Source organism: Lithobates pipiens, unplaced genomic scaffold (genome assembly GCF_037356315.1).
Source record: "Lithobates pipiens isolate NorthernLeopardFrog02 unplaced genomic scaffold, aLitPip1_a1.2 Scaffold_28, whole genome shotgun sequence".
Classification (NCBI taxonomy): domain Eukaryota; kingdom Metazoa; phylum Chordata; class Amphibia; order Anura; family Ranidae; genus Lithobates; species Lithobates pipiens.
The window spans coordinates 204,187,038-204,211,144 of record NW_027507789.1 but is presented as its reverse complement, the minus strand read 5'-3'; the positions used below and the strand labels follow the sequence as shown (position 1 = coordinate 204,211,144).

Genomic DNA, 24,107 nt, shown 5'->3' with positions numbered 1-24,107 from the left:
CCTCGGACATGAAATATGAACAAAGCATATCCCTCTATAGTGTGTACTTGTCTCAGTACAGAACACTAAGCCCTTGTACACACGGTCGGAGATTCCGTCGGAATGTTTCCTATCGGACCGTTTTGCCGGATATTCCGACTGTGTGTAGTCTGCATCGGACTGTTTCTGTCAGAATATCCGACAGGCCAATTTTCAACTTGCCGGTAAAATTTTCAGACAAAATGCTCCGATCGGACATACTCCGATCATGTGTAGCCTACTCCGACGGACAAAGTGCCACGCATGCTCGGATCAAATTCCTAGACCAAAGCTATTGGCTACTAGCCTGAACGTAGTCCCGTCATAATGAAATAACGTCATCATGTTATGTACAATCGGATTTTCCGACAACTTGGTCCGACCGTGTGTATGCAACATCACTTAATTAATAAATAAATTAATCCGTCTGAATTACTCCGACTGATTAGGTTGTCGGAATCTCCGACCGTGTGTACAAGGGCTAAGTGTAATTTCTGTCTGTTGCTCCATTCCTCTGCTATAAGCATGAGTCACTTCGCATGAGTTTTCTTTACACCAAAAGAGGACAATGGTGACAGGAGGCAGCTCCAGTACACAGGTTGACATCCTCAGCTGTGTTGTTCTGTGCTGTATAAAAAAAGGGAGGGGTGGTGCCTTCCCTCCAATCAGCTCTCACTGATGTAACTTCAGCTCTTTCCCCCCCTTTTCAAAGTGATCCTGTGTAAATTCTGCACTTTGAATGGATGTAGGGGAAAGATGACTGTAGACAAACTGGTACAACTTCTGTAGGAGGATTTGTTTAATCTGTGTATCACCAGAGGCCAGTCACTGCACTGGGTATATGTAGGGGGTTTACAACCACTTTAATGTTCTGAAATTGGTTTCATGCTTAAATTGCCTCATCCTACATAATATTTTTAAGCTAATGTATTATATATTAGACAGGATTTATTTTGCGCCAACAGTTTGCGCAGTGCTTAACAAATGAAGGCAGGCATTAGTTACATTACAATTTGGTACAAGAGGAATCGGAGGGCCCTGCTCATTAGAGCTTACAATTTAAAAAAGGAGGGTCAGTTGATACAAAGGGTAATGACTGTGGGGGGTGAGCTGATGAAGTAAAACAGTGTTAGTTAGAAGCAGGATAGGCTTCTTTAAAGAGAAGGGTTTTCAGGAATCTTCTAAAGATAGATTAGGGGACAGTCGGACCGATTGGGGTAGGGAGTTCCAAAGGATGGGAGAATCTCTGGAGGCACGCTTGGGAGGGGGTGACAAGGGAGCTAGAGAACAGGAGGTCTTGGGAGGACCGAAGAGCGACTTGTTTGTTATTTTGGGACTAGGTTAGTGATGTAGCTGGGGGTCAGTGTTATGGATGGCTTTGTAAATTATTTTTTAGTACTTTGAATTAGTTGGGTGAGTGGAAGCCAGTGCAGGCATTGGTAGAGAATTAGTCTGGCAGTGGCATTCATTATGGACTGAAGGGGGGATGGTTTATGTTAAAGGTAATACAATGAGGAGGGAGTTGCAGTAGTCAAGGCGAGAGATAACCAGGGAGTCAATTAGAAGCCTGATGGTGTCGTTAGTTAAAAAGGGGCGTATTCTGGTAATGTTGGGTGTAAATCGTATTAAAAAGGCATCAAAATCCACACACCCCTTTGGGGTTGGTTCAGCAAGGTTAGGTAATTTTTGTTCCTTAATAGTAATGGTGCTTTAAGCTGCAGATCTTCGTCCCTGAACACTAGTTTCACTGGCACATGTTCAAATAATGTTATGTGGAACGATTACTGAGTGAATTTCGGCCACGTATCCAAGTCACTCTTTGAGTGGTATACAGGGCTACAGGGTTTATGTGGGTACATAACTAATTGCATATTCTACTTTACCTATATCCATTGTCCTTCAACATCCCATCAATTACCCAACTATTATCCTTTTAATGGACAATAATTATTTGATATTGCCACTCCTACCCTTTCCCGTTGCTGGAATATCATCTGTACACATTGTTGCAGTTTCTACATAGATATGTTTTGGGTCAGTGTTTTACAAATAACCAAAATCGGCGGCACTGCTGTAAAACTGTAAAGTTCAACATCCTTTTCAAATGGGGAAATTTAAGCCTGATGTCTGGACCCATTGAACTCCTCTGAGGTCCTGTCTACAGTCCTGGCACCTGGTAGTTGCGTGTTCATACAGCTCTTGGTGTGGCGTTCACTTGTTCAGCCCAACCGGAAGACCTTAAAAGAACCAAAGATTGTGCTTCATGTCTTGCGTGATCATTCACAAGGCAGTGCCAGACCTGAGCGTGCAGGAAGACACAGAAAGGTAAAGGTTTGTTACACTGTTTTAACGGTTAATCAGTTGGAAGATGAAGCAAAAGATACCCAAACCATTCTACTGAGAGCAATTCTGGCAGAGCCTTTCATGTATAAATACATATTAGGGGACCGTGGAATAGATACATAGAAGAGCGACGACAGAAAAAGACAAAACCAAAGCCACAGAGTTGTCGTCATTCCCCCCCCCCCCCCCTTTTTTTTTTTGGACAATAAACATTAGCTGTCAGTTTGTAACACTTAATGGGCTTAATATAGCAGCCCGATAACTCCTAGCAATAAGTCAGAGCTGTTTATCATTTTTTCCTCTGCCCTTAATGGGGTGCTATGGATACCTGTACATAACTGAAGTAGTAGTAAATGCCTCTCATAAGAAAATGATCTTGCTATAGTAATGAGTTTCTAATCCTTGAACATACCTGTGTATCTTGATCGAAATTGGTCAAATGTTTGCTCCAGTAGATGGATGATAACCAGCAGTATGGAAGCGGCGTCTACCAGCATCATCCTGAAATTTTCCCTAAAGTCACACTTATTCTAAATAGGAATATTTATTCTGCCCCTCTTTAGGTAGGTCGGTTTTCGTTCATGAATAGGTGGATTTGTTTTAAACTAGCATAGCATAAATTTTCTTTAATTCAAATGAATTAGTCTTGTGCTTCTACTGCCAACACCCATTCTGAATAATCTTAAAGTGGTTGTAAACCCTTACAAACCACTTTGACCTACAGGTAAGCCTAGATTAAGGCTTACCTGTAGGTCCAAGCAATATCTCCTCAACCTATATGGTTGAGGAGATATTTGCCCGAAAACGGGCACCGCTGTCTACGGCGCATGCGCCGTAGACAGCGGCGCACTGAGCGTGGCATTTCCAAGAATGGAGCTGCCGCGCGTGTCGACTCCCGTGCGCAGGCGCGGGAGTGGCGGCTTCGCCGAATGACAGCGGCGGAGCTGCGAGACGCCACCAGCAAGATGGATGCGGTGGACTACAGGGGACAGCGGCGACTTCGCTGGCTCCTGTGTCAGGTAAGTGACATATAATGGACTACTATGCGATGCATAGTAGTCCATTATGCTTTGCCTTTGCAGGGAATGAAGGAGGAAGTAAACCCATTAGGGTTTACTTCCTCTTTAAAGGAAAAGTTTGCCTTTTTTGACATGTTACACCTGTATTTAGGGTGTAACATGTAATGTCAGCTCCTGCAGCTTTCCCCCTGTCGCACTCACTGTGACAGTGGGCAGGCGATCTTCTCCCCACACCCACTGTCGCAATTCAAAAACGGTGTGGCCGCATGGGGCTCTGCCACACAGCCACATGGTTTGTTCAGATTCTATTGAATCGATGAACTACAGGGCATTGCTGTAAGGGTGCTGATCCAGTGCTCTTGTAGTTCATTCGCAAGCCCTGCCCTTAAACTGATAGGCCCTAGGAAGGTGTGGGTTGAAAGCTGCAGGGCTTGTCTGTAGAAGCCGGACATTGTTCCACTGATCATGGGTGCAATGCTTCCCAGGCTCCTGCAGGAAACAATGCACGTTTTTTTTTTTTCCTACAAAAATGGGCATTTTTTTTTTTTTTTTAAAGTGAACTTATCCTGAAGGCCCAGCTGTTGCTTATTGACCTGCCAGCTTTTTACGCATGCATACTTTTTTACTATTGGTGTTAAAATGTGTCGTTTTATGGCCAAAACTTCCTCCCATATTTTCCCACTTTTTTTTTTTAACCGTTTCCACCAGACTCCTTCTTTTTACTATTTAAGTTGGCCACAGATGACTGGAAATTTGACAGGTTTAGCAGAGACCTATCTATGGTCTTTTCCCATTCCAGAGAAATCGCTCTTATGATTTAAACCTCCTGTCTGTTTGAAAATAACTGATCTGTGCATGGCCAGGCTTACCAGTATATTTAGATTTTGTTCTTTCCTTAATTGTATTACATATGTTGGTACACACATTTCAAATCCAGGCTTTAGTAAGCTAATTTCGGGGGAGGGGGAGCAGAATTGAGCAAAAGCATATGCAAAACAATTTCAAACTAGAACCACTCCACCTTGTATGTGGGCCAGGGATATAAAAAATATGAAATCATCAAGTCCCTACATCTGCCACACTGCTGGTGTTAAAATAGGTATCGCGTGATTTCACATGTCCCGGTATTGGGCCAGTGTGCTGTCTATCATTGGAGCCGATCCAGGAGGTGGCATTGTGGGTGAATGCAAGCCCAGAGCAAGCAGGAGATCCCCCCCCCCCCCCATCACCCAGTAATCCGGCACTGATCAGGCTGCATTGATGGGCACTGACCCTTATTTTGCTTCAAAAGTTCTTTACTTAAAATGAGCTCCCCCCCCCCTCTTAAACTTTCCTCTTAACATTAAGGTGCGTGTTTATACACCTATAAATGCAGTATTTCTCAGCTGTAATGAGAAATAGAAAACTAATTGCACAAACCCAAGGAGGTTCAGCAGGAGCACCTATCTGGGTCTTTAGATATTGCGATTTATGCTGTCTTGTATATATTTTGTGCTATACCATGCCCTATGTAGAAATGTACTTAAAGGGGTTAAGCCACTTCAGCCTGTGACTCAACACTTTTTTTTTGTAAATCACCCAGAACATCTGAAAAGGGCAACCCCTGGAATCCCGGGCATCTAGTTAACAAAGTCTGGTATGGGGATGGCAGGAGCTGCTTTAAAAACCAATGTAGTTCCATACACTCCTTTCAGCTTTATATGTGCTGCAGTTGCGTCAAATGGATGGCACTGTCCTCGGGTGATCTGTACACCACACTAGCTCAGAATCTACTGCATGTATCAAGATAGAGAAACCTTGTTCTCTGGGGGACAGGATTGTAAGCATGACTTATGACTGCTTTTAAGGAGTGGATTAGGATTATCAAAATGTAACGGCTTGGGTACCAGTAGTGCACATAGAATCCTGTGCTGGCACACTGCCCTGAGTGATGAAGAATTTCAGGTATGGCTATTTTATTCATAGTTTGGTCCAGCTTGGACCAATATAACTTTGCATATACCATACCTTGCTGATGCCCCGGAAGCTGGAAATCGCTTAAATGAAGTGCCTCTCTCTGGATGAGGTGGAAAGATGGGGGGCAGTGGCATCACGTTCTCCTTGTCCAATCGGTGAATGCTTTGCATCAATTCAGAAAATGCAAAGCATTCACTGAATGGTGCCTATGCTAAGTGGCCAATCTCCTGTGTTCACAGTGCAGCAGTTTAGCATGGGACCCAGAAGCTAGTGGAGATCAGTGGAGGAGTAGTGTCATTGGCCAGGTATGGTATATACATATATATGTATAACCCCTTAATGCAGTGCCTCCTAAACCTTTAGGCGGTTTCTGATACTGGGAGGTGGGGTTTCAGGTCATGTAACTGCTGCGATTAGCTGTCATACCAGTCCCATGCTCCAGAAAGGTTCCAATTGCAAGTAAAGATCAGGAGCTTTCTGTTAGCCACTGGGAGTGCGTAGAGCACACTCTTGGCACAGCTTTGTTTCCATTCTGGTGCGCATATATGCGACTGTTCTGCATTAATGCCCACCTGCTGAGAGGCCGGCGTGAGGATGATACATTTATCTGTACCTGGCATTCCTCTTTAACCTGTGGGCCTTTTTACATCACTGCGCCTCCAATGGTCAGCCAGAACCATCAAGTGATAATGTATTTTAAAATAACATGGGAATATACTACCATACAGATTGTACAGATTGAGTGACTTGTATAGCGCTGCCTATACGAACTGAATCGCCTCAAAGGCAGATTGTGAATGCACTTAATCCCAACCCGTGTAATTTTGGTCTTTCGTCTTGTGTAACCTAGAAATTATTATTTAGAATAACACTTTGTGTGTTCTGGGTCATATTATTGCAAAAATATTCAATTTTCTGCTTCAAAGAATGTCTCCAATATTGAATTTTGTAAGCATTGGAGATGAAATTCAAAAAAATTTGCAATAGCCAATAGTGGTCTGATAGCTGTGGTGTCAGTTTTGGGACTTCATTTCTCATGATTAAGAAGCTGGTTTTCAGTGTGCTGATGGTCAAACGCTGAAGATGCTGCACACATGTCCTGCAATCCACAGATGTCCAACACCACTGAAGTTCTTTGCCACGTCGTGTTGTAATTTCTCCAGACAAGTAAACTGAAGACCAGTGGGATGGCTTCAAATTGACATCTGCAAATTGTTCAAGAGCCTGGACTTTTGTTCTTCAGATGCTGGCGGGTATAGGAAAAAACCCATAATACATAATTAGGCATCAAGACTATTCCTTGGCCAGTATAGGTTAGAATGCCTTCTACAGGTATGTATTGGTTCCATCCACACCTGCAGGAAAACTTCTAAAGGGGTTTTGTTTTCCTCCCATAATGCAGGAACATACCCGCTATTATAAGCAAATTAGGCATTAAGACGTTCCAAAATTAAAAATAAAATGTAACAAGCTATCTTCAGATACATGCATTGACATTTTTTGCTTTCCTAGTGAGCTAATGGAACAGTTCACTTACCAACAGCTGCATAACTACTTGTGTAAAATGGAGGATAGTCTGTTGTTGGATTAAACAATATGCAGTGGTGGTATTATGATCCCTGTTCTACAGACAAAAAATTAGTAGCAGTGCCATTTCTTTCAGCTTATCCAAATATGCGAAGATGGATGAATACCAATCTATATCTATACATGTTGCACATTTTATTATTGAAGACCCATGTACACCTAGGCTAGGGGTGGCTTAACTCATTGTGGGTTGCATCGTATCATTGTTGCTCTCGAAGGGCTTGTATCTGTAAGACTATATAAATGTATTCAAGGCTTACCTCCAAGAGAATAGATGCAGGAGCTTAACCATGCCCCCAGCCACTGCTAAACCGCCTCAAACTTGTTGATATGGCCAAATTTCACTTCCACCCCTCCTTGGCGCTGACCCGTGCCTCTCCTCCCCCATTTCCTGCCTCTGCATACACCTCCCTCCACAGCCCTTGGCTCCTCTTTCATTGCATGGAGATCATTGTTTAGTACCTGTGCACCCATGCAAAGATTGGGATGACAGTGCAGCTTACTACGTGATGACCCATTCCACCTATGACCACACAGCATCTCTTTTGTCCCCCGTAGTGAGTACAGGGACCTACGAGAGCCACAGAGTGTAATGCTGGCCTTGTAAATACAGAAGGCTTCTGTGTATGCAAGTGACAGTGCTGAGCTGAGGGCGGGAGCAACATTTCCACTGAAAAAAAGAACTAGGTGCGAGGGGCACATGAAATGTCCTGGTGGGCTGGATTCATCCCACGGGCCTTGTGTTTGACACACGAGATCTAGGCAGCACTTGCTTTTCTAGCAGTACGCATCTGTTACCAAGCAGTATGCTGCAAATGCATTTCACATAGGAATGTTGCTTTAGTCTATTTGGGTACCATTGAAAAATGAATGGCATCGGAGCATGAGAATGCGTGCTTCCTTGTGTGAAGGTAAGATGCACAATGCTTGAACACATCTGTATAATTGCTTTTTTAAAGCATTCAATACTATGCATCAGTTTCTGCAAAATAGACTTGGTGCTTTGGCTGCATATGGCTACTGAATGTCCATAGCACTAACCACAATAAAACTTGATGCTACCTCTACACTACAAACGTATTTGGGAATTATGCACCCTTGCCACATACTGCAGGATCCATTAAGGGACACCGTTGAATAAGCAACCTAGGGTTATCCTGCCAGTAGGAAAAATGGACACTAGGCCCCTAGGAATCTCAAGGCCAGGCCCTTTGAGTAGCCCCTCAATTTACTGTCATGGGTGATCTTTTCCATATATAATTAGATTGAATGGTAAGAAAATTCTACAATCAACAGTTTTTGATGGACCAACGCTGGATATTGGAAGTCTCCAATGGTGTTTACCACCGAAGCATATGCAGCTGGCGAGGCATGCGCTGTAACAAGAACAGCAAATCGCTTCTAGGCTTGTTTCTCTTAGATAATAAACTTAGTATTTTTAAATGTGCTGCTTCTTTGATCTTTGCCTATGTTTCAGTTTAAGCTAGTGCCACGATTGCTGCCTCCAGATATCCTGTTTTGAGGTGGCTCCTTTCTCTTGCAGTATCCTATGGCGCAACCCTTGCATGCGGGTACTAGAGTTGTCTCCCTACACTGTGAGCCTCAATAGAAACGCATATGCCCATAGCCTAGGATGGCAAGGCATTCCCCTGCTGCTCCTCTCTTCTGCAAGCTAACAAACTGACTCCTGACTGCATTGTCCACTGTTCAGTCTTTCTTGTGAGGACTGGATGTTCAGGAAATCAGCATTGAGAGTGCAGCATTCAAAATTGTAAACTTGCAAGTGCTGTAGTAAGTATTCAAACAAATGGGGAATTATTTTGTGTTCAATCTGTGAAGCTAAAAATAGAGGGTTTAATACTTTTAAAATGTTTGTAAACCTTAGACATGAAAGATGGACAAAGCATATCCCTCTATAGTGTGTATTCGTCTCGAGCACGAAGTGTCATTTGTGTATGCTGCCTTGTTCTGCTATTGGCATGAGTCGTTTTTGACAAGTTTTCCTGACACAAAGAAGAAAATTGGTGATGGGAGGCCATAGCCTTGGATTGACCGCTTCAGCTCTGTTTCAGTGTCCTCTGTGAAAGTGGGTGTGTCCCTTCCCTCCAATCAGCTCTGAGCTCTTATTGATGTAGCTTCAGCTCTATGCCCCCTGCTTTTTAGAGCTGAAATCTGGTGTAAATTCTGCACTTTGGATGTAGGGGAAAGATGTCTGTAGATACAGGAACAACTTATGTAGGATGATTTTTCTTCTCTTCGTATCACCTGAGGCCAGTCACTTCACTGGGCCTATGTAAGTATTTACAACCACTTTAAGTTTAGCAAGCTTGGCATTGTTTTGCTGTGAGGATTCCGTCCTTTTGAGTTTCTTGGGCAGTGTAGTGTCTGGTAGCTGGGAACTTTTTATACCTGGATTGCCATTTTGAATTCCTTGATGCCATCTCCTTAGGCCATAGTATGATGGTACTGCTGAGTAAGAAGATACACATGTTATGGCACAGTTGTGCTTTTCCCACAGCCATTTTTTGTCATACCTGGCTCATCCATCTTTGGACTTGTCTGCCACACATCTCTCTCCTGGAGATGTTGAGACCGACCCACCATCCACACCAAACACAGAACTGGAAATGGCCAGTGAGTGTGCTTCCAGACTATCAGCAGTGAGACGGAGCATGTTCAAGCTGTTGTGCGTCAAGCTTGGGCTGAGTCCCAGATCTGTACTATATATAACTACTGCAGGCTTGCACATGGTAATGTATTTATAGGTAATTAGACCTGATCAGATTAAGGCTTGGCCCAGCCCCACTGCTGCCACCATACAGCTGATTGCTCTAATGCAGCCTAATTTAAGGGGCACAGGGGGACAGTCTTGGTTTGTGCTCTGTCTGGAATTCAAGTGGTCCAACAGCCAACCTCTGATCTGGGTTGATCCAGACCTAGACGAGCTCCAAGTCAGTAAACTGGCGGAATAGGCAGCTTTAATGCTGGGCTTTCCACCGGGGGGGGGGTTTCTAGCTGGACGTCATGATAAAGTGGTTAAGTAGGTAATAGTTTAACTCTTAAAGTAGAAAATGTGGTGTTAAATGGAAGGGTGTTTTGTCCTACAGCTGCGAGTGATCCACCTAAGGTCGCCTCTTAAGGAAACAGTCGGTACCACCAACTCTTACAGAACGCCCACCCACTCGCCCACCTTTTAATTTCTGGATACTCATTCCTCTTCCTGCCTATAGTGCAATTAATTTTGGTTCGTTGCATCTTGTTCTGTCACCTGATTGGTAAAGGGGTAAAATGCCCACTGCCACTTTTCCCAGCCAATTTGGATGCTGATTTCGGATTCTGTCAGAGGATTGATTGTCTGACGCCTCTTCCCTTTCTTCCCTAGTGGATGAGATCCCATTAGACTAATTTCGTCAGCTGTGTTTTTACATCAGAAGGAAACTGTATCCTTACACAGTCTAGCCCCCTCAAAGCCTGAAGGACAGTAAACTAGCCCTTTGTTTAGAAAGCTTGGAGACCCCTGGCCTAGATTAAGTGGAAAATGCCCTGGTGTCAATGAGTAAACAATACCCTCATTGACATTGGTGGGAAGAACGTCTCATTGTTGGTGGCAGTGGGAGGAATGGTCCCCACCATTGGTGGTAGTGGGAGGAAGAGTGTCCTCCCAAGGGCCAGATAAAAGCAAGCAAAGGGCCGCAGTTTGGAGAATACCAGTCTAGGCCGTTCTTTTATACTTTAAAATTAGAATGCCACTGTTCCTTCCCATACCATGTTGTCTTGACTAGGAGCTGTAGGTTTTACCAAAAGTGTTGACCTCATTGTCAGGGATACAAAGATCTCCATTTTAAATTTATTCCTGACATCTCCCTGATGATACTATCTTGTAAGGTAGCCTTTTTTTGTTTTTTGTGGCCATCACTTTGCCCAGAAGGATTTCTGAGCTGTCCTGTAGAGATCCCCCATTTCATCTTGCACAAAATCCATGTTGTTTTGGGAGCTTCCTTTTTACAAAGTGTTTTGCTTTTTCACCTTTTAAAGGGGATATTTTGTTACCTTTTTCCTAGTCCAACATTTATTTATTTTTCTCTCCTTTCTCTGGATGTGGTGATGGCTGTTAAATTTTTACCTTTCTGTCACTGCTTCTTTTAGGCAGAATGATTCCCTGTTTGCCATCTCACATCCTAAAATGTTTCCTGACTTCCAGATCCATTATTGCTAGCGAAATTTTGACAGGCTTTTTATTTTTTATTTTTTTTCTCACTCCACTAGCACAGCGCATTTCTTGAGCGGTGCCATTTGTTACGCTGTGACCATACACTCAGCTCTGTACCTCTGCAGGTGCTAGTTTTGGCTGAAAGGCTAAGTAACCTGCTACTTTATTGTCGTTTGTTTTGTTTTTTTTGTTTTGTTTTTTGGGCTGGTTTACCAGTATATTAGCCTCTCCATTTGGACTACTTATGGATGTTCCTAGGATGGTTGTTATCAAGCTATCCCTAAGTGGACAATCGAGAAGCAGATTTTTTTACCTTCCCCCCTCAAATGCTATCATCTTTGGACTGCTTGCTACATTTGAGCAGGTGTGATCTGCGAGGGGGTAATAGCCTCACTGGGGGAGGTTGGTCTTCAGTTTTCTGTGTGTGTGGTGTCTATTTGCTCTGTAGGTGACAGTGTAACGCTTATGGGTTTTATCCTTAAAGAGGAAGTAAACCCTGATGAGTTTACTTCCTCTTTCATTCCCTGCAAAGGCAAATTATAATGGGCTACTATGCATCGCATAGTAGTCCATTATGTGTCACTTACCTGACACAGGATCCAGCGAAGTCACCGCTGTCCCCTGTAGTCCGGCGCATCCATCTTCTTGGTGGGGTCTCGCAGCTCCGCCGCTGTCATTCGGCGATGACGTCACTCCCGCGCATACGCACGGGAGCCGACACGTGCGGCAGCTCCGTCGATGAAAATGTTGCGCTCAGTGCGCCTGCGCGCCGCTGTCTATGGCGCATGCGCCGTAGACAGCGGTGCCTGTCTTCGGGCAAATATCTCCTAAACCGTGTAGGTTTAGGAGATATTTCTTGGACCTACAGGTAAGCCTTAATCTAGGCTTACCTGTAGGTCAAAGTGTGTTGTAAGGGTTTACAACCACTTTAAGCTATGCCTCAATGTTTTCCTCAAACAGTTTTGGGAACATATTTAAATTCAACACTTAAGGGGCTTTGTTACCTGAAATAGTATAGGAGTACTCAAGACTCTAAGCGAGGAGTTGGCTACATAGTTATGTAGTAACATAGTTGGGCTGAAGACGTGTCCATCCAGCTCAACCAAAAAAAAAAAAAAAAAATCCTTCACCCACAGTTGATCGATCCAAAGGAAGGCCAGAAATCCCAGCAAAGCATGATCCGATTTGCTACAGCAGGGGAAAAAATACCTTCCTGATCCCCCCTGAGATGAGAGGCACTTGGATTTTCCCAGTATCAACTTTACCTATAAATGTTAGTACCCAGTTATAGTATGTATACATCTAAAGAAAGAATCCAGACCTTTCTTAAAGCAATCTGTTCAGCTGGCCAGAGACAATTTTGGAGGGAGTCTTTTTCACAGCTCTTATTGAGGAGAAACCTTTGTATTTGGAGATGAAATCTTTTTTCCACTTGATGTAGAGTGCCCCCTTGTGCTCTGTAATGATCTTTAAAGTGAATAACTCAACACCAAGTGCACTATATGGACCCCTTGTATGTTTATACATGTTGATCCTATCCCCACTTAATCTCCTTTTCAAGAGAAAATACATTCAGTACCTCTAATCTTCATTCATAGCTGAGCTCCTCCATGCCTCTTATCAGTTTGGGTGCCCTTCTCTGCACTTTCTCCAGTTACCCTGAAATAACTGACGTGGCTTTTTTTTTTTGAAGCGGGGGAAGGGCATGTTTAGTGTGACTCCTTTTTCGCACACTTCAGGTTTAGTTATTTTTGTTGGGGTGGGGGTCCAGGTGCTGTTTGTTAATTTCAGCTCCTGCTCTAAAATGCCTTCTAGTGGTTTGGCATCAAAATCCATTGGCTCATGTCTGCTGTGATTGATTGGATCCCCCCCATCCATAATCCCTGCCATTCTTTTTATAGTGATTTCATAGTGATGAGTTTGTATGATTAGGAAAACCAAAATGAACTTTTCAATATTGCAGATGGGTATTTCAGCAACTGGGCAATGCTCAGTTAACTTTTCAACTGTGACATGACTTGTTTTGAGGCTTATTAGGGAAGGTACAGTGCTACAGATAATTTTTACATTTGTACAATGCTTTTTACTGCAAAGGCTTTGCGTCAGTCTTTCCCATCTTAAATTCATTCAGAAACTTTGGTGTTGTGAATGTGCAAATTCTTTAAGGTTTCAAAACACAAAATGCAATTCAAAAGAAAATATAACAATGGTGGCTGTTTTGAAAAAAGAGCAGAGCTTTAAGTCAGGATTACCTATGCTGCATGAAGATAACTGACCAAACCAAAAGCCAAGATAAAGCTTTGCTTGGAATTCAATTTGGCAAAGAGCTTCCAAAGAAGAACAGGGCCAAACCAATATGGATCGATGGCTTTGCAGGAGGAATGCCTGAAATGTTCTGCTAGCACCAAGGAACCATGTTGGACATTAGATTATTCAGCTCAAGACGACTCTACTGTCAAAACTACTCAGCAATGTTGTGTAAGAAAAATGCATTTCTACTAGCAACTGCCCAGATACAGCTAGACAATGGGGATATACCACACAGGCTCTGAGTTTTTTTAATTTGAGGCATCCATATATAGTACCTTGAAAAAGTATTCGTACCCCTTGACATTTTCCACATCTTGTCATGTTACAACCAAAAATGTAAATGTAATTTATTGGGATTTTATGTTATAGACCAACACAAAGTGGCACATATTTGTGAAGTGGAAGGAAAATGTTAAATGGTTTTTCTATATTTTTTTTTTACAAATAAATATGTGAAAAGTGTGGCGTGCATTTGTATTCGGCCCCCTTTATTCTGATACCCCTAACTGAAATCTAGTGTAACCAATTGCCTTCAGAAGTCGCCTAATTAGTAATTAGTCCACCTGTGTGTAATTTAATCTCTGTATAAATACAGCTGTTCTGTGAAGCCCTCAGAGTTTTTTTGGAGAACCTTAGTGAACAAACGGCGTGTGAACAAAGGCCGAGGAACACACCAGTCGGGTCAGGAATAAAGTGGAGGAGAAGTTTAAAGCGGGGTTAGCTGTTAAAAAAAAAAAAAATATACTGAACTTTGAACAGCTCACGGAGCAAGTTCAATTCATCATGAGAAAATCGAGTATGGCACAACTGCAAACCTACCAAGACATGTGCGTCAACCTAAAATAACAGGCCGGGCAAGGAGAACATTCATTAGAGAAGCAGCCAAGAGGACAATGGTAACTATGGATTAGCTGCAGAGATCCACAGCTCAGGTGGGAGAATCTGTCCACAGGACAACTATTAGTCGTGCTCTCCACAAATCTGGCCTTTATGGAAGAGTGGCAAGAGGAAAGCCATTGTTGCAAAATTCATAAGTCCCGTTTGTGAGAAGCCATGTCGGGGACAGCAAATGTGGAAGAAGGTGCTCTGGTCAGATGAGACCAAAACTGAACTTTTTGGCCTAAAAGCAAAACGTTATGTGTGAAGGAAAACTAACACTGCACATCACCCTGACCACACCATCCCTACTGTGAAACGTGGTGGCACCATCATGTTGTGGGGATGCTTTTCTTCAGCGGGGTCAGAGTTGATGGGAAGATGGATGGAGCCAAATACAGGGCAATCTTAGAAAACCTGTCTGCAAAAGACTTGGGCAGAGGTTCACCTTCCAGCAGGACAAAGACCCTAAACATACAGCCAGAGCTACAATGAAATTCTTTAGATCAAAGCATAGTCGTGTTAGAATGGCCCAGTCAAAGTCCAGACCTCCATTTGAAAATTTGTGGCAAGACTTGGAAATTGCTGTTCAGACTCTTCATCTAATCTGACAGAGCTTGAGCTATTTTGCAAAGAATGGGGCGGAAAAAAAAAAATCACTCTCCTAGATGTGCAAAGCTGGTAGAGACCTCTCCAAAAAGACTTGCAGCTGTAATTGCAGAGAAAGGGGGTTGACTCAGGGGGGCTGAATACAAATGCACGCCACAAAAATTTAAAACCATTTATCATTATCTTTCCACTTCACAATTCTGTACCACTTTGTGTTGGTCTATCACATAAAATCCCAATAAATACATTTACGTTTTTGGTTGTAACATGACAAAATGTGGAAAATTTCAAGGGGTATGAATACTTTTTTTTTTTTTTTTTTTTTTTTTTTTTTTTTTTTAAAGGCGCTGTAGATGTATGTAGCCCAGTATCCATTATGTAGAAAGTGTAGGCTGCCTGAGTTGGAGAAAAATAGGTTACCTAAATGGAAGAATAAAACCAACTGAAGCGAAGCCCCAGGATGCAACAATACCTTTGGAAATATGTTGCACCATGTCCCTTTTGCCACCCTATTGTGAAGTGTGCAATTCCATTTATATAGAAAATGAGAGCACGTCAGTATTGTTTAACTACCGTGGCATATTTAAGACCGTGAATCCACCAACATTCTTCAATCCCTGTGGTAATGGCGCTTTTGCTTTCTGGTGGTACACTGACAGTACTGGGTGATGGGGTTGCATGGTACTACTGTGCGTCATTAATAGGTGGGTGAAAGTGCAGCAAGATACGTGTTCAAACTATGTGACGTAGGTATGTGCTGTGTAAAAGCATTACCCTTATATCCTGCACAGTAGTCACTGTAAGGTCCAATAACAACAATATTTTCCTGCCAGTATCACCTAAGCCCTAAACATGCCAGCTTTCTTGTTTTAAAAGTATAGCTAAAGCTATTTTGGATTGTACTGGGGATTACAGGAGTGCATTTCGTTCTGCGCTCCTGTGACCCATTTCATCCAGTCCAGGCTCTGGATTGATCCCAATTATAGAGTTGGGATCCACCCAGATGCCTGAACCGGGAGGCGGCTCGGTATCTCGGCGAGCTGCTGAAAGCCTGAGCCAGCTGCTTCTGCCCTCTGCACATCCCAGTGCTCCAGTGAGTGCTGGAGGGACAGAGGGGAGAGCTGGTAAATGATGGTCACTGGCTTTGCTCTGTTCACTGAAGGCTGAGGACCGAGCGATTAACATGTCATTGATTGCTCAGTTCTCAGCCTTAGAAGTGGGGGAGGACAGATGCAGCATTGGATCAATGCTGCATCCACCTAGGTGAGTATAAATTTTGTTTTGTTTTTTCTTAAAAGCTGCAGTTAAGTAACCCTTTTTGCCCCTTCCCCAGCCTCTGATTGGACTGTGAAAGAATAAGCAGGAAGTCTCATCAGTTCTCCTCTCCTCCTAATAAGCCTGTTTGTTAGCACAACTGTGCAGACTTTATGGTATGCGAGAGATTTGCAGAACTTATTGCCAATTGCATTTGTGTGGGAATATGGCAATTTTTTTATTTTTATTTTTTTTCCTATTTCTTCTCATACAGACCTAAAGACCTACAGGTTAATTTGTCTTTTTTTTTTTTTTTTTTTTTAAAGTAGGTGTTCTTGTTTTAAAATGAGAGCTTTTCTGTACGGTTTGTAGTTTTGTATACATACATTCATGAAGGCAGCCATATTTTACTTTAATTCTTTTGTGCCTGGAGGTCATTTTTTTTATTTATGGATACAAAACAAATGTAGTAGCATCAGTGTGTTACTGGACAGTAACTCTAATTTGCATATTAAAATATACTTCAGGTCAATCGGGCATTTTTTATTTTTTTTTAATATATAGTGGGTATAGAAAATCGTCCCCCTTTTTTAAACTCAAAATCTTTGCAGCCTGAAACTAAGATCGTTTGTTTTATTGTGCCGTATTTACTTATATCATCCAAGTGAACGATCAAACGCCAACATATCAGAAAAAAATCAATTCAAAACAATCACGGAGTTGGAAAGATGATCACCTCCTTGTGTCAGTATTTTATTGGACCACCTTTTGCTGGAGGACGTTTTAAAATCTGGTGACAAACACTTCCCTAATTGGTTACATAGTTGGTAAAGTTGAATGAAGACACCAGTTCAATCTGTGTGTTTGAATTTTTTTGGGGATTGCTTTTTTGAGGTCTAGGTGAGCACCCTACCAGTTTATTTAGCAGTATACAAATGAACACTAGTTTTCACGGAGCAGCTCTGTATTCAAGAATACATTTTTAAATTTGGAATATATGCACGTACCTGATATGACCAGATATTAGCCACGTTCATAATTGGACAGAAACTCATTCACACGTCCCCATATGTGTATTTTTACTGTTGGTAGTTCAGCTTTAAAGAATAAACTTCTGACTTGATAGATTTTACAGGTGAAAAAATACACTTGCTACAAAGAGGAGCCCCAAGCTACAAATACTGTAGCTGCTGACTTTTAATATCAGGACACTTACCCGTCCATGAATGCAGCGGTATCTTCTCCCGAGCCTATTTTTCAATCTATAGGGTGCTGCTACCGCCATTTTGACTAGGAAACCGGCAGTGAAGCCTTGCACCTTCACAGCCAGTTCCCTGCTGTGCATGCGCGTAGCCCTTTGTGAATGGGCAGACTGCGAAGGAAGAGGGCCGAATTTCTTCCTGGAGCAGGTACCTGTCAAAACCAGATACCCCCCCCCCCCCCCCAAAGGTGCCAAATGTAGCAGTGGGGGAGGAGGTAGACAGTAAAGGGCAATTCTTTTTAAATGGCAGGTCAGTGAACTTTGCGTTAAAGATATTGAAGCTGCTATTTGCGCTAAACGGTAAAAAATGATAGACCTTTAGTAGTTTATAAGCCTCTGAATATGAAATATATTCTTTACACGATTCCATCTTTTCCAGTGCAGTGTGCTCTTCTGCTGCTTTTATCCAGTTTAGATCCATAATGTTCTTTTTAAAATGCATTCTGAAGTTTGATTCACATTTATGTGCATGCTATAGCACCTGATTCCCTATAAAACATTTTTGAAATATGTCTGTTCACAATGTATTAAAACTGCATAGCGGTTTACTACATATTTCTACCTTTACTATCCATCTGGGTATCTTTATTGTGTTCTCTTGCAAAAACCAGGTAATGCGTTTTTGTTTTTTTTCATGATTTGCAGTGGGACACAGCCTACACACATCAGTTCTGCTTTCTGTGCTACAGTTGCAAAAAAAAAAAAAGTATACCTCTTACAACAAGCTGTAAATGGATCCATCACCCTGACATAAGACTGATGGAAAAACTTCAAGCTTGTGGACCTTTTAGTACAAGGTTCTACGGACATAGATCACATGATATGTGAACCCTCTGGGTCAGGTTGATGACCACTGCTCTGGGTCACCATCTCAAAGCAGTTTCCTGTTGAGTCGGAATACCTGACTTAGACCAAAGACCTCTGTGTGCATTTTAGTGTTTCCGTGCACAATAACTGTCATAGTTCATGGGTTCATCCAACTGGTGACTATCAATTTGCAGGCAGGTAAAGAGAATGACAAATGGGTGATTTCTGAAACGGGAGTAAAGATAATAGAAGCTGAGATCAGGCCTTGCAGTGTTTAGACAGTCTGGGACATGCAGAGGCCTAGATATACAGCAAACCATAAGGAAAATGAACAGGGTTGTAACCAGAATGGCAGAAGTAATCGCAATCCCAAATATAAGTGTCTATGGGCGTATTTACTTCATGGTTTCCTTCTTTCGGGCTGAGTGCAGTTATCGTCACTGGTGGCTTATGCTCATTTCGGGTCTGAGTATGCTTATGTCATTGCCTCTTCTATAGACCATAGTAATCCCATGCTCAAGTGCTGGAGCCTACTTGTTTAAGTAGGCCAAGGGTACGCTAAACCAGCCTTTTTCAACCAGGTTGCCTTGACAAAATGCCTAAAAATTGCCCATAAATTATATACAAGCCGGCGTGTGGATGAAACCTGCCTTTTTAGTTCCACAAAGTCACAGGTTTTCATTGTACACCATTATGACCTTCTAGCTGCCCGCGTCCTAATGATCAATGGTATTAGTTGATAAGGAGGATGTCATTCGCCTGCATAGCATTCTTCTAGCCCCCTCTCCATCAATATTGGGGTCATATTAGCTGAGTGATGGAACCTTGGCATACTAGTCAGTACCAGTTTGCAAAAGTGTATTTGTTTAGGAAGAATAAATCCCATCTAACGTTGGGTGTCTTACTTGTGCGGATTTTGCTGCATTATATAAATCTATTTGAATAATTTTTACATTTTAGAATGGGGTGCCTCAAGACTGTCCATTTTTAAAGGGTGCCTTCACTGGAAAAAAAAAAAAAGATTGTGAAACACTGCGCTAAACCAAGCACGAACATGGTACAGAGCAATTAAACTAGTCAAATTTAACAGGACTTAGGGGATCGAACAGGCGTGGGTATGAATCTCCTGAAGGACTAGGAGGATCCTGTCTAATGCATTAAGCAGATTTTGTGTCTGCACCACCCTGTCACAAGCGGCCTGAGCTAATTACTACATTTTAGGAGCACAATTGGTACCAGTTTGCCTGGTCCAAGGCCATACATGCTATATACCTTGCTGTGTAATGAATCAGCCACTACCTTCAGCATGAATACATGTTTTTCTTCCACTCAGCATAATGAATAATTCTAATTAACCTTTTTGTAAATTGGACTCACAATTGTTTGCAATGTCCAGTGCTTGCTCTTGGTCACAAACCTTGTTCCACAGCACTATTCTGTGGCTATAAAAAAAAGTGGCCATTTTGATAATCATCCTGCCCTTTAAGTCCCCTGAAATTAGTATTCCTCAACTAATCTTGAAAGTCCCTCCCTACTACTCTTGACTAATCTATGTAAGACAGATCTGTATAATTACCTGCTTTCAGGCTGGAACATTCACGTAATCCGGCTGGCCTGCACCAGCTGAAAGGGAGAGGAAGGAGTTTCGACAATGGGTGGGTTGTGTCTAAACTCCCAGGCATTGCCAGCCGTAGATGAGCACTCTTCTCCCCTGCTGCTGCCACTGACTGGCACAGAATATTACAGGACCAGACTGGAGCAGCCTACACCGGTTAAGATTAGTCGGGTTCATTCTGGTATACTATAAGTTTATCTTGGTTATCTAAGTCCATTAAACCTGTTCCTGTGGGAAGCTACTTCCTATTTTCACGGTAAAGAATCCTTTCCATATGCAGAGGTGATTTTCCCAACACACAACCCCCCCCAGTTGCCCTCATTTCTCTTTTTAACTTTTGAAGTAGTTCTAAACCTAAATTGATGACCATTGATTGAGGCACTTGATTTAAGAATGCTTTAGCAAATGGTAATTTTTCTTTCATGCAATATGTATTTATCATCCAGTACTCTGATCCAACCTTTTTAAACCACTTCCTGTCTACAGTATATGCACTCACTCCTTTTGTGTTGGCTACACCTCATTGCTGTGAACTTGCTTCCTGGGATTGACACTGGTGGACACGGTGTGTGCAATGTGTGCTGCCACTTAGGCTCCACCTGGAGCACCTGACAATGCAGGAGCACAGTTGGTAGATGGTGGTCTCCCCATAACAGAAAGTGCTTGAAAAAACTTTTTAAGGAAGGATCATCGGGTCATATTTGAGAGTGGCAGATTTAAAAAAACTGATGTTTTGAAGATAATCCTCATGAGCACTACTTTGACATACCCTTCTGTTTTGTTTTATTATGCATTAACATTAATATGTTTATCAAATATCATGAATCATCCTTAAAAAAAAAAAAATGTGGTGTTGCATATTGGGAGGCCTGTAGCGCATGTGATCCAGCCTTCAAGTCCAATTGTTATCCCCAGTTTTGATAGGTTAGGCATAGTCTCTCTGCTCACTTCACTGGACTGTCAAAGTCATTGAAAAATGTCAGGACGCTTTTTTTAATTGCCGAATATATTTACAGTACTCTGTCCGAGTGTACGTTTTGGGCATGGCTCTGTGCAGGGTGTTAATAAACTCCAATGAACATATGTAGGAGTTATGCCGTCCTGAGCCAGCCAATGGAAATTGCCCAAGATACTGAGCCTGGAAGCAGACCAGGTGAAAATGTAAGCACTGGTTGTGAACATCACATCGCTGGAAGAGAGTATCATGGACTTTTGGTTATGCTTTATTTCTAAGAACTTTATTGTATTAAAAAAAACAAAAACTAATTCTATACTCTAGCTACCTACTACTAGTGAGGGTTTTGCTACTGGGTCTGTACAATTCAAATGTGAAATCAAGGTCCAGTCACTGAGAATGTTATTTCCATGTTTATAGATGCTAAAAATCAATTCCCACTTTGATGTAAGATTTAATGCAGTAAGATTAAGGCTTCATGTACTCTGGACATTTTTCACAACCTCTCCTGAACGATTTAAATTGACAGTAACCCAGTTTTGCCGCCCCTGTAAACTAAACGCGTGTTACTGCGTTTAGAAGTGTTTGTAGCTTGAAATGCCTCTAAACTCAGCTTCTGAACCCATCTGTTTGTGTTCCAAAAAAAAGCCTCTAAACTCAACTCCCTAGAAACTACTATAAACGAACCTGTATACATATACCTGTTCAACTGCTCAACAGAGCAGTTAAAAAAAATGCCCAGCTGCTTCTAAACGTCAGTTTAGCAGCAGCAGCAGTGTACATGAGGCTTAAGGCGACTAAATCTCCAACAGAATGTCACCTAATGCTTGCATATACTGATGTCCAGTCGCTGAGCGTGTAACGATAATTTGAGCTCCAAGTCTGTCCTCGTTTATCCTTTCTCAGCATCCCACAATGAACTTCAGGTGCCAGAGTGCCCAAAAGATGTGCTTTGTGGGAATCCAGACAGAGTGCATCTGTGTCCAGATGCTTCTATTACAAAGAAGAGAATATTTTCATGCAACCAAAGCCCTGTACACATGGGAGGAATGTCGGCTGAAATTGGTTGTTGCCGTAAAAAAACAGCTGACTTTTGGCCTGCATACAGCTGCTTGTCTGACAGGAACCGATATTTCACGAGTGTGGCTTCTGTCAAACGAGTCTGCTGGGAAAACCAGCAGCTGATCGGTGCTTGTAGCCAATGGCTGCAAGCGCTGACCGGAATGTTCTGGCGGAGGGTGGTCTCCCTGTCAGAACACTAGCTGTACTAACATTACATAGTTGGTAAATTGACCTCCTTCCTGTTTTTTGTTCCATCTGCTGGGTTGAATGAAAAAAAACTTAGTGTGTACTAGGTATAAGGCTGCATTCGTAGTATAGTGTTTAATTTCATTGGGCTTCTCTACATGTGACAAAGTAGCTTGTGTACCTTTCTAAGCGTGTTACCCTCTTTAAAAAAAAAAACACACAAGCTTGCTTTGCAGCATTTTGGGGTGCCATTAACCATGAATGGCATAAGTGTGACACGTGTTTTGCTGCTTCATAAACATGTGCAGAGACTATGTTGCATGATATTGGGTACCTAAAAGCTTTAGGCTGGGTTCACACCTATGCAAATCAATTCGCATAACACGAGATTGCGACCGGCTGTCTATGGAGCCAGTTCACGCGGCTCCGGTGCGAATTGCACAGAAGCCCTGTGCTTCTTTTGGTCTGAATTCAGCCCAAAATTCGGGCTGAAATGGGGAATGGAGACGCACCGGACTCTTGCTGTGAGCCGCTGCATGTTTGAGTGTGAATCCAGCCTTGAAATGATAGCTTCCTTGATCTACGCGCCCAATTTAAATTTTAGTTTTTTATTATAGGTATTATATAAGCGTGAACAGCAGCCAATGAACAGGGGTAGTCAACCAAACCACTTCTGTTTCTTGATATTTAAATTTTTTTTGTCATATAGCAGGCATACTTTCCAGCAAACACTAGCCTGACTCTGTTAATACAAAAACCTTGCTATACAGAAACTTTATTTTCCTTATTTTTTTTTTTATTTTTTTCCTTGTAGCTGAGAAAACCGAAGAACCTGAAAAACAAGAAGCTCCTGCCCCTGTTCCTGTTCCTTCTGTTCCTGCCCCTGCCGTTGTTCATGTGCCTCCTCCTGTTGCTCCTCCTGCTCCTGTTGCTGTTCCTCCTCCTTCTCCTCCAGTTAAAAAGCCACCACCCTCTCCAACATCATTGGTGATGAAACCGATCTCTGCTCTCCCCCGGATCCCCATGCTGAAGAAGGTCCCCGTTCCCTCTGTTTCAAGCAAGGCCCCAGTTTCAAGCAAGCCCCCAGTTTCAAGCAAGCCCCCAGCAAAGCAGTCTACCAGCACTACTAGCAGCAGCGGCAGCAAACCTCTGCCTCTCAAACCGCACCCCCGACCCCGCCCCCCTCCACCTCCCACTTCATCTGCTATTAGTAAACTTCCAAAGATACCCAAGAAGATACAACCTTCGTCCTCTGCATCTGAGCCAAGGAAGGAGTTTTCAAACAGTGTTAGCAAGAAACCAGCATCCGGGGTCTCTCCGTCCCACTCGTCTTCTGCATCTGCACCTAGCTCATCATCCTCGTCTGTGCCTAGTGCTCCACCTAAGCCAGCGTCCAGCTCTTCTCATCCCATGCCCAATAATCAGATCAGGCAGAACATCCGCAGGTCGTTGAAGGAGATCCTTGTCAAAAGGTGTGGATAAACTTTGTTTAGATTCTTTCGGCTGTGGTTAAATGTCATCCGTGTGAGCTGCACAACACAATGGTTAGGGTATAACTGAATAGTTTTGGTTATTTTTTTTACATGTTCTGTAGGAAAGAGATATGCTCTCTGTTTATGTAGAGGGTTGTTTGAATTATGCCTCAACTAATGGCTGCATGCAGTCTGACATCTCAAATCTTCTGTTATGCAATGGCCTGGTTGTTACAGGAGAAGCCACTGTACCTACTTACCTTGAGAGTACCTGTAGAAGAGCCTCCTGCCAATTGAGCCTATTCAGAACAGCTATTAGATGGGGGGCTTAGACCTGCACAGCTCTCCAGCCAAAGCAACCTTAGAAGATTAGAATAGGTGCATTAGCTAGTGCTAGTTGGGCACATAACTTTGTTGCCTGCTGCCACTAACCAGGAGCTGCGTTTTGAGATATTTCACTTCCTTTAAAATTTCTGCAAGCTCCTTTGCAACTTCCATTGTCATGCAGTTTTTGTGGTCTGAAATACCTCTTGAACACTCAAAAGAAGCTGAGCTTCTACAATACTA

General features: G+C 42.6%; 1 protein-coding gene across 4 annotated transcripts in view; it reads left to right on the top strand.

Annotated features, from left to right (window-relative positions):
- DIDO1 (death inducer-obliterator 1) overlaps positions 1-24,107 on the top strand; it is a 97,104-nt gene that overhangs the window by 53,443 nt on the left and 19,554 nt on the right. For all 4 annotated transcript variants that reach the window (XM_077460328.1, XM_077460325.1, XM_077460326.1 and 1 more), the window contains exon 7: positions 22,883-23,540. In XM_077460328.1, the coding sequence (XP_077316454.1) occupies positions 22,883-23,540 (658 nt within the window). The remainder of the gene's footprint in view (positions 1-22,882; positions 23,541-24,107) is intronic.